This window comes from Sparus aurata, chromosome 7 (assembly GCF_900880675.1).
Source record: "Sparus aurata chromosome 7, fSpaAur1.1, whole genome shotgun sequence".
Lineage (NCBI taxonomy): Eukaryota > Metazoa > Chordata > Actinopteri > Spariformes > Sparidae > Sparus > Sparus aurata.
In genome coordinates, this window is record NC_044193.1 from 33,716,330 (window position 1) to 33,730,378 (window position 14,049).

Sequence of the window (14,049 nt, forward strand, 5' to 3'; positions counted from 1 at the left end):
TATTATGAATTGCATTACTGTAATGTGTTTTCGTTTGTTTCCAGCTTCAAGACAAACAAAACACATTATAGCTGCAGCAAGAAACACTGCTCAATAGCCTGCAGATGTTTATTACATAGTCATTGCATTGGATTGCATTATATTTGACAGGTGTTTATTTGTGTGTCCACCTGGTGTGCTGTGCAGGCAGGCAGATGTGCTGGTGTGGAGGCTGCAGAGCCTATTGTCTATGTTAGAGACCTATGACGAGTTTCAGTGTGAGTGGGTTGTGAATCTCTCTCTCTCTCTCTCTCTCTCTCTCTCTCTCTCTCTTTCTCTGTGTGTGTGTGTGTGTGTGTGTGTGTGTCTTTATCCCTTCATTCCCATTGGCTGCTGAAACTTGGTGGAGCTTTTCCCTCCCGAGTAAGAGAAAGCCTCAAGAACCTATCGGTGCTCGCGACCCGTCCCCCCTTCTCGAGCCCGCCTGGTCCAGACTTGTCCAGGGGACCGTCAGATGAGTCCTTCACAACGGTTAAATAAGCTGGTGTCAGAGACAGACGCTTCCATACAGTGAACACATGAACAGTGTGAGGACTCCATGAGCCCTGTCAGCCTGACTGCAGTGGAGGTCTCATATTGATCTTTTCATATTTTTTTCTCATCCATCACACACCGGAGCGCTCACACATTTCCACCTCTGAAACACTTGTAGCAACACATCGACACGTGATTTGGACATCCAGACAGCTTTCGGTCTTTTTTTGCCTTTTTTTTTTTGTATCTCTCCTTTTTTTTTTTTTTTTTTTTTTTTTTTTAAATGTTACAATGTCGTCTTTGCCAGGAACTGTACCGCGGATGATGCGCCCGGCTCCCGGACAGAACTACCCCCGGACTGGATTCCCTCTGGAAGGTAGGCTTCCGTGGAGAAGCAGCTGGGGGCCGGACTCACAGCAGCTTCTGGGCCCTTAACCCCGGCACCCAGGAGACTTTGTGAGGAAAATGAAAACTGGAGGGCTTAGAATGAAAATAAAAATATGTTAAGATAAATAATATATACAGATATAAAGAGGACTTTAGCTTGACAAATGGCCCCGACTAGCAGGTAGCCCATTTTTTTTATTGTATTTAATTTTTTTGCCATCTTCATTTCATATATTAACATTGTAATCGTGTGTCATAATATTCTTTATGAGGCAAAATATCAAAGGCCTGTAGGATTATTTGCACTTCATTTATTTATCATCCAGTGACCGTTTTTGCAACAGATTTTAAAATTAGTCTAAATCCCAGCGAAAGCCACAGAGCCGAGAACCAAATATGTGGGATTTCTTCAAGTGTCCCGTGTCTGGAAATGTAAATCAAATAGGCTGCAGGACAATGAGGAGAAGCAGAGGATTACATCAATATTTGGACAGCGTGACGGTGAATAGGCCTAATGAAGACGGGCACAAGAGGCCCTTCACCTCCTCTTCAGGGTCGGACTGAACCGTGCGGAGCCGCTAATCTGTGAACGAAAAATCTCATTTGTTTCTACATTTTTTTTTAGACGTGTCAGTTTTACGAGTGTAGGCTATAAGCCAACGAATAATAAGAGGCATGGGCTTTATTCATAAATTGAGGCCTACATTCAATTTAGATGACATGCAGAAGAAACCTCATGTTCAAATGGGAGTATTTTCCTCCAGATTTCTGATGAAATGTTAGAGTGAGACAGCTCCCTGCTGACCCTGTGTCGTCCACAGTGTCCACTCCTCTGGGCCAGGGACGGGTCAACCAGCTCGGAGGTGTCTTTATCAACGGCCGGCCGCTGCCCAACCACATCCGACACAAGATAGTGGAGATGGCCCACCACGGGATCCGGCCCTGCGTCATCTCCCGGCAGCTGCGGGTCTCCCACGGCTGCGTCTCCAAGATCCTCTGCCGCTACCAGGAGACCGGCTCCATCCGGCCCGGAGCGATAGGAGGCAGCAAGCCCAGGGTGAGGGGAGGCAACCACAACCACAGCAACCACATCCACAAAGATAGGCTTAATGATAACAATACAAAAGAATGAGCAAGTTAGCTAACTGAGATCAGGCTATTTAAACAGCCGTCGTGACGGTTCAGGTTAGCGCTGTTTCATTATTCACATGTGCATAGTCCTCTTTTTATTCATTCTTTATTTTCCTTTTGTCAACACGTGTACGACCTCTAACGTCTCCGTGTCCTTGTCCCCTTCGCCGTGCTGGCCCACCTGCAGCAGGTAGCCACGCCGGACGTGGAGAAGCGGATCGAGGAGTACAAGCGGGACAACCCCGGCATGTTCAGCTGGGAGATCCGGGATAAGCTGCTGAAGGACGGCGTGTGTGACAGAAGCACAGTCCCTTCAGGTGAGGCCTCCTCTGGTAAGCCACATTTCATTACATTTTTATTATTTTTTTTAGTTCTCCACTATTTCCCTAATCTAATAGCCTACATAGACAACACTGCTGAAAATGTCAAGCTTGTCACTAGAAGTGAGTCAATGTTTTATTCTTCTTATATAATAATAATAATAATAATAATAATAATAATAATAATAATAATAATAATTAACAGCAACAACAACAACAATAATAATAATAATAACAATAATAATAATAACAATAATAATAATAATAATTATTATTATTGTAATTATTATACATATAATTATATCAATAATAATAATAATAATACAAGCTGCCTTTTTATTCGCAGTGAGTTCGATCAGCCGTGTACTTCGGGCTCGGTTTGGAAAAAAGGACGATGAGGAGGAGTGTGATAAAAAGGATGAAGACGGAGAGAAGAAAAGCAAACACAGCATCGACGGCATCCTCGGCGACAAAGGTAGGTCAGAGGACACAGTTTTAGCAGTTAAAGACCGTGTGGACCGACAGCTGCTGCCTCGACTGCTGTCTGCGCCGTGAATTTTCCTCCAATTGGGCCTAAACGGGCGTTTTGTCGCTCTGGGTTTTCCTCCTTTAAGCTGATCTCCCAGCAGACATGGGAGCCGCGTAATTATTTATGATGGGGAGCGGTGGAGCGGATCGCGCTCCTGCGGCGCTGCTTAAACGCTCCCTTGAAAGCAATGCTGACAGATGACCGATGTGCCAGTCTATATCAATTACAGGCGGCTTGACAGGGATACCAGGAGCCAGGGGCCAGCGACCCCACCGGCCTGTTTGTAGGAGCTCCGTGTGGACGTCAAGTTCATCCGGAAACCTAAATCAAAGGCCTGAACTGTGCACACACAGTCAGGCATCAGAAAAAGACTAATGGGCCCACCCCACTGTGTTGAAAGGTGTCCATTTGATCACATGTATAAAGACAAACACACAATAATATTATAAACTGTCAACCACCTCAAAAAAAAAAAAAAAAAAAAGAAAAAAAAGAAAGAAAGAAAAGACGAAAGAAGAAAAGAAAATTATATTTTCATGAAATAAACATGGGCCGAATGAATTATTTTCGACGGGAATCTATAAATATTTTTCAAGCATTATTGATTCAGAGGAAATTTGATACGATAATATGGTGCATTTGGTAGCCGTTATATAGCCTATAGATAGCTGAGATAGCTGTGTGAGTTTAGACTTTTCTTAGATAGATATTTTACATTGTGAATAAGACTTTGAATATTTTGTGTTGATCAGAGAACACTGTGGTGTGACTGCCTGTCTGACGGGAGCATTCTGACTAATCAGCTGTCTGTTAATTCCCCTCGAGCCCTGGAGCTCCCAGTGGTTCTTGACCACTGGTTTGACTGGTAACACTCTTTTTTTTTTTTTTCTCCAAACGCTATAAACTGTCCTTCTTTTCATGTTCTTCAGAAGATCAGCCTAGCTTGTGTCTTTCTGTCATCCGGCCCTGGCATTTCATAATTTGAAGATTTAGCCTATTACAGCTGGTAATGAAACCGGTGTCTGTTGAATAGGCGCCTGTGTTGGAGAGGGGTGTAATAGCTCGAAGGCATAGTAAGAAATATATTTATCCCCTATCAGCCCTCACTCTCACAGTTCCAGGCACATGCATTCTGTTGAAGGGCTTTAAAGCAGATTAAATTGAGCCTTTTATTTCTTTTCACTTTCATCTTTCAGCAGCTCACTTCATGGTGTGGAGCCCGCGGCGCAAATTCATGAGATTTTAAGGTTTCCTCTCGTGTTGTTTAGATTGTATTTTTAAATATTCATTTCATTTTCGCTTTCATGGGATTGTTTTTGGTGGCACGTTGGCAGACTCTCAGCAGCATTGGGCTGAATGAGCGAGGTGTGTTACTGTGACTGAATACTGTCCCTGTCGCTTTTCATCAAATAAGTCCTGTTTGTCCATATGATAGCATCAGTATATAGCAGTAGGCTATATGCTACATTATAAATACATATACCTCCTTTCAACTATTAAAACCAGTCATAAAATGCTTTACAGATAGGTCTAGAAAAACAGTACAAGAAAATACATTGTAAGGTAGCTTTATAATTAATAATAAAACTGACATTTATGAGAAATAATTTTCTGTACATGTTTATATTTTACAGTACATGCCTATAACATCATTTCTTTTCGACAAGATACTGTACAACATAATATGACTATAGAGACCATGTTTTTTTTTCGGTGATAAAATAAAATGAAATGTGAAAGCTGCAAAATAATGATCTCATTCTGTAAATTCCTGCATTGTAAATATGTATGACATTTTCCAGAATACTTAATGGCTGTTAATACATCAGGGTTTCACATATGGAAAATTAATTTCATTTTATAGCTGCAGGTCCATTTGATAGGCCAGGTAATCTCTGTGGCTACAGTAAGATGGCTGTCTGCTTTTGGTCAAACCGTATAGCACAGTCTCTTCATCCGGAGTTTAAGGCTGCATTTAAACAATATGCTGTTTCCCAAAGATATGCCTGACCTACTGTAGAGGGAAAAAAACAGCGGCAATTTTGGAGTCCAGAATAAGCCTGGTTGAAAGAAAAAAGGGTTGACAGTGAGGATGGAGAGAGCATTTTCAAACAAATCCAGTGGAAGTGACGAGAAGCAGCTTTACAGAGAGCACAGGCTGTGCAAAGTTCTATTGCAGCTATTTATAACACTTTTCCCCGGGCATGCACACTTACTCCACTCCATCTGCACTTTCTCCCAGCTATTTTGCCGGGTTGAAATTGAGGGAGACCCAAATGTTGGCTGGAGATAACACAATCATCACAGCCTCATCCTGGGTTGTGCTTCAGTGTATTAAACTGGGATTAACCTCCCCTCTCTCCCCCGCTGCCTGGCACCAAAAATTCACATTTTTAAGGGACATATTAAAAAAAAGACAAGAGGGCTGAAGGCCAATGTGCAACACAGAGGAATGGTATCAACAGTAATAAGAATAATAATAATAATCATCATCATCATCATCATCATCATCATCATCATCATCACCGTGTTAATCATTGTGCTGAAACACACTCATCTTCTGTGGTGATCCCAAATATTTGATGATTCCATTTTCTCCATCTGAGCTTCTGATGCTTTTCACTCTTAAAACCAAAACAAATCATTTAAATCCAATCCGTCCATATATGATGAATTAGCAAATGTAAATTCAAACTGCAATCCTAATCTTAGCAAGTAGTCATTTAATGTAAAGGTGGGGATCTGGAGTATCTCCAGACAAACATAGAAAAACATCCCTCAGCCGTGCATTTTTCATTTTTTACAGATTTACTTAACAAACCAACAACAATAATAATGATAATGATATAATATTTTATTGTGATCAGTATTTAACCAGAAATGTCTAAAACACAATATAGTCCTTGGTACAGAAAAATCAGTAATGACAGACAAATTTGCATTCCTATATATTTTAATAAACCTTGCTGAAAGCTGAAAGTTAGCCACTAATCTAGTAATCTATTTATCATGATTTTGTTCATATAACTAATACATCTCGAATGACAAAATAATAATTTGTCACAAAAAAACCAAAACAGAAATTTTAGATTCATGTTTATTTAAAGCTGTGTCCAAATAATATTTCTAACACTTATCCAAACGTCTGGTATTTCTGTATTCACAGTGCAGAATTTTTGAGTAACATGTGTAATAATTTTCTTCTTTTTAGAGGTTTATCATTATTGTTCCTATTGGTTAAAGTACTGTATAGGTGTACACTTTTTATTTGCAACAACTGAGAAATAAGCAGATATATGTAATAAGTTGTTTTCAATGCGATTTGTTGAGGGGAAACAGGGAAAGTTTAGAATTTCTTGGCAATATCATGATAAATTCTTATATACTGTATACTGAAACACAGTCTCATCTGGTCATTGATGTTTCATTTGTTGTGGCTTTATTTAAACATTTATCATTAATAAGTCATCAGATGGACATGTGGTGTATATTAGCAGATTGACATTACTATAGTTTCAGAGGTTTGGGGTTTACTGAATGGGACTTTTCCCTTTAAGGAGCATCAGCATCTGTGGAATGATGATGAAATATTATTCCCTGACACATACTTTGTAAACACAGAAGCAGTACCATATAGCATGGAATCCACACAGGGGCTTCATGTACAGAAATATGTTGTCATCGCAGTATGGACGTAGAAGTAGCATGGTGAACACCTCCGAATATTTGTACTGCAGCTGACTGCTGACCTGAGGACAGGATTCATATGCTGTGTTTCAGACTTTCAGAGAAGAGGAGTGAAAAGTAGGTGAGAAAAGGAGGAAGCTGCTGGAGAAATGTGAGCAGCTTAGAGGCTTTGATCCTCTGTTGCTTTTGCTTATCAGAAACATTTGCGGTGACACTTCCACAATGAGAGTTCATCATATTTGCCGGTGCCAGCACTGCTTTCAGGCTTGCTGGTCTTTTAATTAAAGCCCATTTGCCATATGAGACAGGAGCTGTCTTAGCCCCCAAACACCACAGCTCTCTATGTCTGTTCTCACTGGACTATCTGAGTGAAACAATGGTGCCCACTCGGACAACACTTTCAACAGAAAAAGAGTTCAGATTTTCACATGCCTAAAATAAACATAAATACAATGTTGCTTTATCCCTATTGTGAATTCCTACTCCCCCTCAGCTAACACACTGTAGACATGTTTGGTATCATTCAGCCTGAATGTTCCAAGTTGGGACTGCTAATTGTTTTGAATATTTTATAGGCTGCATCCCTGCATTAAAGTCTTCCTTTCCTTATATATTATGAAGGGGCTAATGGTTGGATCATGCTGTTGAAGCTGGCAGGGATGGCATTATAAGATCACACTCTGATCCCTGTGGGGAAACTGGGTCACTGTGGCAGCACAGAGGAACAGGCTAGAGCAAAGTAACAAAAGACACAAACAAGAAATATGAAGACATTGAAAATGACACAAAGTAAAAACAACTCAGCGCCGAATGTTTTATTTGGTAATTTGTGTAATAAATTTAATTTTAACATGACCTGAGTGGAACAACATCTAACTAGAACTGAATTATGACACAACAAATGAATCTAATAACACTGAGTCAGTTATTCTAGAATGTTAAGTTTGAGGCAAAGAAAGTTTCAACTTCATTAATATATGAAATGATCTATCATAAAAATGTATGTAAGAGCTTGACATAAGTAACCCATTCCACATATATATTACATGTGCACAACCATTTCACTTCTGAAAATTTCACGCAATCCAGATTTCTGAACATTTCATATCCAATTTTGTCACATGTGAAAAAAAATCAGAATTTAGCCATCATTTCATGTTTTTTACATGTTATTTTTATGTTATCAGTAAATTGTACATGCATAAAAATATATGTATAATGTTTTTTAGTACAGAACAGTTACCCTTAAAATGTACATCAAAATGAATAGGGCAGTTTTCATAATCAACTAAAATGAGGACATTTGCTGCTTGTAGCTTATCAGACATAAGTATCAGCTGCTTTTCTCCATTTTCTCTTGTTCATCAAACAGACAAACAAGTTCTCATTAATGGGCATTTATCATTATTTCTAGTACCATTAAGTTGGGTAAATGATAAATCCATCCTATTAAATAATCCCTTTTTGCAGCCCCATGTGAAACCTTATTCTAAAGCTCAAAATCACAGCTACACTTGTTATAACCCAAAATGCAGCTGATTGTGTGGTTTCTCCTTTTTTCCAACAACCATTAGCATTTTTGTTGGGATTGACCTACTTGTTGATTGCCCTTTATTTCTTGTAGCACTATGAACTTCTCAATGATTTCTTTGAGAAAAACAAATATATATAAAGGGGAGCTGCTGAACTGGGAGGCGGGTTGTTGATTAGGTGAATAGCAGCCCACTTCTCTGCCGTGGAGTGTTCAGTAGCCTTTCCTTAATCCTCCTTTCATTTGGCAGACAATGCCAAGAATCTTGTCAGGCAACCCAATGGGAAGCTAAACAGCCAATAAAAGAGGAGCAGTGCATAAAGAACAAACAGGCAAAACAGGGTGTAGGGCAGTCAGAAGACTTGGGCATCCCATTAACAGGCCATTTACAAAAGATACACAGAACAATGGCAAACAGAGAAATCACAACACATTGAGCAAGCAATATGGCAATGACAAATTATTTAAATGGAGGCACTTTGGTTGGTCTTTCATTGGGCCCTCAATGGGTCTTGTGGATATTCCCCAGAGTTGAGGAGATCATGTACTGTGGCTGTGCTGCTCAAGTTGGATGTTAAATCAAACATGCTGTTATTCTGCAGTTTATGCATTATGCAGTGCATATTAACATTATTCTAACAAACCCATTGTACTGGTCAGGCCTCGTTCATGAACATATTGCTTTTACACAAATCAGTTATCACCAGCAATCATTTTTAATTTTTGTTTAAAAGTGAAGGGGAAATAAGAGCTCAGATGAAAAACACATTTTTAATATGGTCTGCAACATATGTGTGATTTTAGGTAATGTAATGTGGGGATTGTATGAGATCAGAGTAGACAATTATGGTTGGGGGAAAAATGCATAAAGACACACTAAAAGTAATTGAATCTGATTTGTCAGTTAACATTTCTTAGTGCAAGTTATTCATTGCATATTTTAACTAATTATGCCTTGACATGTCCCCAGTGTCCACAGCTTAAATGACGCTTATAATTATAGGAACATCATCAGTATTTGCATTTGATTAAATGGAGTGTTCCTAAAAAAGATTGTCGGGTTTAAAAAAATGTCAGTAATGCACCCAGTGATTATTTGATCTTATTCTACAAATGGAAGGATATTTTAAGGGCAAATAAATCAATCATCTATGATGTTAACTTGCTATCTTTTGCTTGTTGGTTTGTTCGCTGCATCTGTGTCAGGATTTGGCAGTGACACATTTGCTTTAATCCAACTCATTTGCCCGTCCAGCTACACACAGCTGAGAGCCCGCTATGACAAACCATTCAGAGGTTTCTTCCTCCGCGTCTGTTGCCTCACAGCTAACTGCAGGATCAAACACTGCTGGCTTTAAGGATAAAATGATTCTCTCCAAACATACTGCTCTGCTTTGTAAGAGGAAGTCTTTTAGCTTTGTTCTTTCATCTACAACGGAATTTATTTTTACATATTGAACAAAAGTATCTGTCTCTTAAATTAAATACTGTCTAAAATCACATGCGTATTCGTAACATCTACAGTAGATTACATGTTGATTTGCATTATCTCTGCTGTCACTTGCTTTAAAACAGGACAACACAATATAGCCTTTGATCTTTCTAAATGAAGAGAAGATAAAAATGAGAATTAAAAGAAAAACTGTTTGCAATTTCAATGAAGATGTAAATAAACATCAAGGTACTAGGCTAGGTTAAAGAAATACCCAGAAAATTCCACATTTGAAAAATATAAAATGAATAATTTCCCATTTAGAACTTCAATTTAAACAGGTGAAAAGAAATTGATGTCTCATATGAACTGTGAATTACAGTTTTCCACATGTGAAATGTACATTTCCACATGCGAAAACAAAACATGGCACATGAAATCACACAGAATTAGCAGCTTTCTTTTTCTTTCATTTGTGAAATAAAAATGTAACGTAAAAATAAAATAGTGTCACAAGTGATAAGCTTTTTGAATTTTATGAATGAAAATTTCCACACAACAAATTCACATTTTCACATGTGAATGATGTATGTTCAGATACTGTTTGCTTTTCTTATTCTTTTTTAAATCCACATGTGGAATTTGGATTTTAAGGTTAAACACACAATATTAAGTCTAAGCACAGTGGAAAAAAACTCTGTTTTTCTGTTTTGGAAATATCACCCCCCACATTATTACAACCCGAGATAAAAACAAAGTGAGAGGGCAATGCAGCACATGAGCTCAGTGTCAGGTGATAGCTGTGGACCTAACAAAAATACAGATAATTTAAAGCATTCAAATAAATAATTCAATTATAAGCTGTCAAAGTATTATATGAATAGTATAAATTATTTGACTGCTTTAATTCTGAAAGAGGCAGCTGGTTATTGTATTTATTTTTTACCTTATCATTAGCTGTTTTTGCTGTTTAATTTAAATAAAGAATAGGCCAACCTTGACTGTAAAGACAGTGTGAAAATAAGACGTAAGTGTATATTATTGATTATTCATATTAGCAGTGAATGTAAAGATCCTGTGTTGGGGAAAAGGTTGAAGGAATTATTTTAGTGAATGACTAAATTCATTTCTTCTCGCTACCTCAATGAGGATGATGGTGTGGGGGTGTTTATGTTTATGCTACCAAAAGGTATGAAAGTGGATTAATGGCCATTTCTCCGTTACTGCATGAAAATGATTTGAGCCACACATTTAACACACTCTCAGGCCTTGATTTGAACTGAGCGTTGTTCAACCTGCATCCTTATGGAAATAAATCAGGGGCGGCTCTCTGTTGGTTGACGAATGAAAGTATACTCATAGATAGATTTGATAACTGTGAAGGCCGTAGCAGCTACTCCATTTATGTTGTGCATTGCATTATTATTCATTTTAATAATTTAATATCATTAGATTAGATTAGAATATTATGAGATATGACTGATGCTGATGATACCAGTGATGTTCTGGGGGGTTTTAATCACCCGCTGTAGAGCCTTTATGTCCTTGGCTGTGATAAACAATCCCAGTTAGATATGTTTCCAGTCAGGATGATTTCTATTGCTCCTCTGTAAAAGTTGACAAGAACTTGAAATGTGGCCTTCTCAAGTTTTTTAAGGAACTAGAGCCTTTTCTGTCCTCTTTTTTTAACTGGGGGGTGATGCATGATGGCCATAATAGGCTCGCAGTAATGTGGATGCGGAGGAACCTAAAACTGTTCACCTGCTCCACCTCAGCTCCACTAATGTAAACAGGGGTTTTTGTCTTTGCCTCCTTCTTTTTAAAATCAACAATAAGCTCCTTGGTTTTGCTGATGATAAGCAGTAGAATGTTCTCTGTGCACCTCCCTGCAAGATTGTTGATTTCCTCCCAATATGAACTCTCATTGTTGTTTATAATATGGTTAATGATGGTGGTGTTGTCATCATACTTAACAACAGAGATCTCCTGATGTCTGGGAGTGCTGGGATATGACGGCCAATCTGAACTATCTGGAGATTGTTTGTGAGAAAGTTCAATAGCCAAATGTTGAATGTGGTACTCAAACCCAGAGTGTTAAGTTTTCTAAACATCTTCATGGGTGAGATTGTATTGAATGCTGAACTGAAGTCAACAACCAGCATAATGTTAAAGGTATTCTTTTTCTAAAGGTATGTGAAAACTGGCTGGAGGGCAGTGGATATGGCACCCTCTGTAGATCTTTTAGCATTGCATGCATACTTGTGATGGTCCAGGCTGGCAGGCTGTTGTCTTTGATGTGCTGGAGAACCAGTTTCTTAAAGAACTACAGCAGAAATATGGATGAGTGCCACAGGTTGGTTGTCATTAAGACTAGACACTGCAGACTTTTAGGTACAGGGATGATTGTGGTTGAATTGGAGCAGGTCACACTCCTGTGAGAGTGACATCAGCTATCTGATTGGCCTGTGTTGTCTGGTACACACCAGTGCCACCCTCAACAAGTTACAACAACTTACTCTTGATTTTCTTTTTTGAATGTCGGACAGGGCAGCTTCCTGTTACTCATAGTTGTTACAGACACTCTATCTGTCTTCAGGGCAGTAGAATATAGAACATATAAGAAATATGTGTCCTTTGCGTTTCATGAGCCACACATTCCATATTACACCTGTGTATCTGATATACACCTAGCTACAATAATTAATATACTTGAATTCCTCAGTTAAATGGAGCTGTGTGTGACAGTGTACTTGAACATCATGTCGGAAACTGTATGTCTAGTATATAACAGTGCCATACATTACCAAATAAATTATCTTTTTTAAAGGAACTGCCTTAAAATAAGATTATCTGTGTACAAATTATGGTTGATTCTTAATTATCAAAATTCCTTCAAAATAATTGAATGAATCTAAACCAATTCATGTGAATAGCTACATAATAACATTGTCAATGATAGTTCAAACTAAGTAAGTAAAGTTATTATATCAAAATGATGCATCTCTGCAAGAGAAAGTCAGAATTGTATATCAGTTTTAGATCTGTTTAAGCAGCTATAGACAGTAGGCTGACACACAAACATTAACTAACAAGAATAAAAGGAGGGAAAAATAAAATTTCCAAAATGGACCAGGATGCCGTCTGTTATTTTGTGCCTATTTTTGCCATTGATGGAGTTGATGAACTCCTCCAAGTTTATTAAAGAAAAGGAAACATGACCCAAAGGCTTGAGGCAAGCAGGCTTATAAAGTGACAGCCATTGTGGCCTGAAGGCAAATGCATGAATACCTCTGAATAGACTCCTTCAAAGTGACACGATTGAGCTAGACAAGAGCAAAACACTGAAAGGAAAGCTTCTCCTCTGTGCCACCGAGCCGATCGGCATTTCTAATGCTCCTGCTTTGAATGAATGTACATCTGCAGAGGGAGGGTTTGCTGGGGTCCACTTACTTCACTGCTGTTCACTGCAGTTCACAGCAGTTGTCCTTATACTATTCCTTCTGTAGTTGGAATTAAAGATGGACTTAAAGATGCAAGGTCTAGCAGCATCTTTCCTAAGGTTGACATGGTTGTAATTCATATGATTAGAAACTAATGTTGAGGAGAGACAAAATGTGTCATGAAGGAAAAGAAAAAGAAGTAAGCTTAAGATGAAAGAACAGTTCATGGCCATTTTACATTACAATGATGGCACACATAGACAAGTTGCAGTCACTCTGTGCACTTTTTAAACATTTTAAATCAATTCATGTCAAATTCTCATCACAGCGAGGTGAATAAATAGACACTTCTTGCACTTTGCCATTTAATTTTGTTTTCTTCAGATAGATATTGTGATGTATCTTGCAATCTATTGACTACTGTGGAATTGTTGTGTCGTGATACTATTGTTATTGTGGATAAAAAAATTCTGAATCCTGTCGTGATTTAGTTTATTATTCCCACCACTAGAAAGGTCAGGTGGTCAACATAACTCTCTGAGTAAGTGTTGGACGGAGCGACTGACTGATCTTCACATCCCTCAGTTTAGTGCTGGCAGAGATAACTGAGTAACTGAGAGCAGTTGACAATGAATATTTGTCAAATGTAATGCTCTTGGATCAACAGACAGAGGGTCTTACTGTGTTGGATTTATCTCCCCATCAAACTCACTTTTTAGTTGCACCTCCATTTATTTCTTTTTCGCACAAAGAGTCAAGCGGCATCTGTGAGCAGAGTTTGGTATTTGAATTTCAATATATTTGGCTTTATTTTACTTTATCTAACTGATCTCTTATCAAAGATAGAAGATGGAAGATTCAAAATTAAAACTATACAGATTACTTGATAAAAAATAAAGGCAGGATAATAAACCAAACTGAGTTAAGGAGCCTCACAGCCTGAGGAAAGAAGCTGTTCTGTAGTCTGGTGGCACAGCAATGGATAATTTTGTCCACAGCTATGCAGGTAAATGTCGAAGTGTGCAGCCCCTAAAATGTTGCTCCTTTTTTGTTTTCATTTTTTTTTTTCAACTTTTTAA

The 14,049-nt window shown here is 38.4% G+C and overlaps 1 protein-coding gene across 4 annotated transcripts in view; it reads left to right on the forward strand.

Annotated features, from left to right (window-relative positions):
• The first annotated feature begins 788 nt into the window (after nucleotides 1-788).
• The window catches only part of LOC115585547 (paired box protein Pax-7), an 87,796-nt gene continuing 74,535 nt past the window's right edge, over nucleotides 789-14,049 (forward strand). The window contains exons 1-4 of one of the 4 annotated variants that reach the window (XM_030424001.1): nucleotides 789-889; nucleotides 1,722-1,957; nucleotides 2,219-2,363; nucleotides 2,698-2,826. In XM_030424001.1, coding sequence (XP_030279861.1) covers nucleotides 805-889; nucleotides 1,722-1,957; nucleotides 2,219-2,363; nucleotides 2,698-2,826 — 595 coding nt within the window. In that variant the 5' untranslated portion in view covers nucleotides 789-804. The remainder of the gene's footprint in view (nucleotides 890-1,721; nucleotides 1,958-2,218; nucleotides 2,364-2,697; nucleotides 2,827-14,049) is intronic. The other 3 variants (XM_030424002.1, XM_030424004.1, XM_030424003.1) reach the window with 3 other exon arrangements.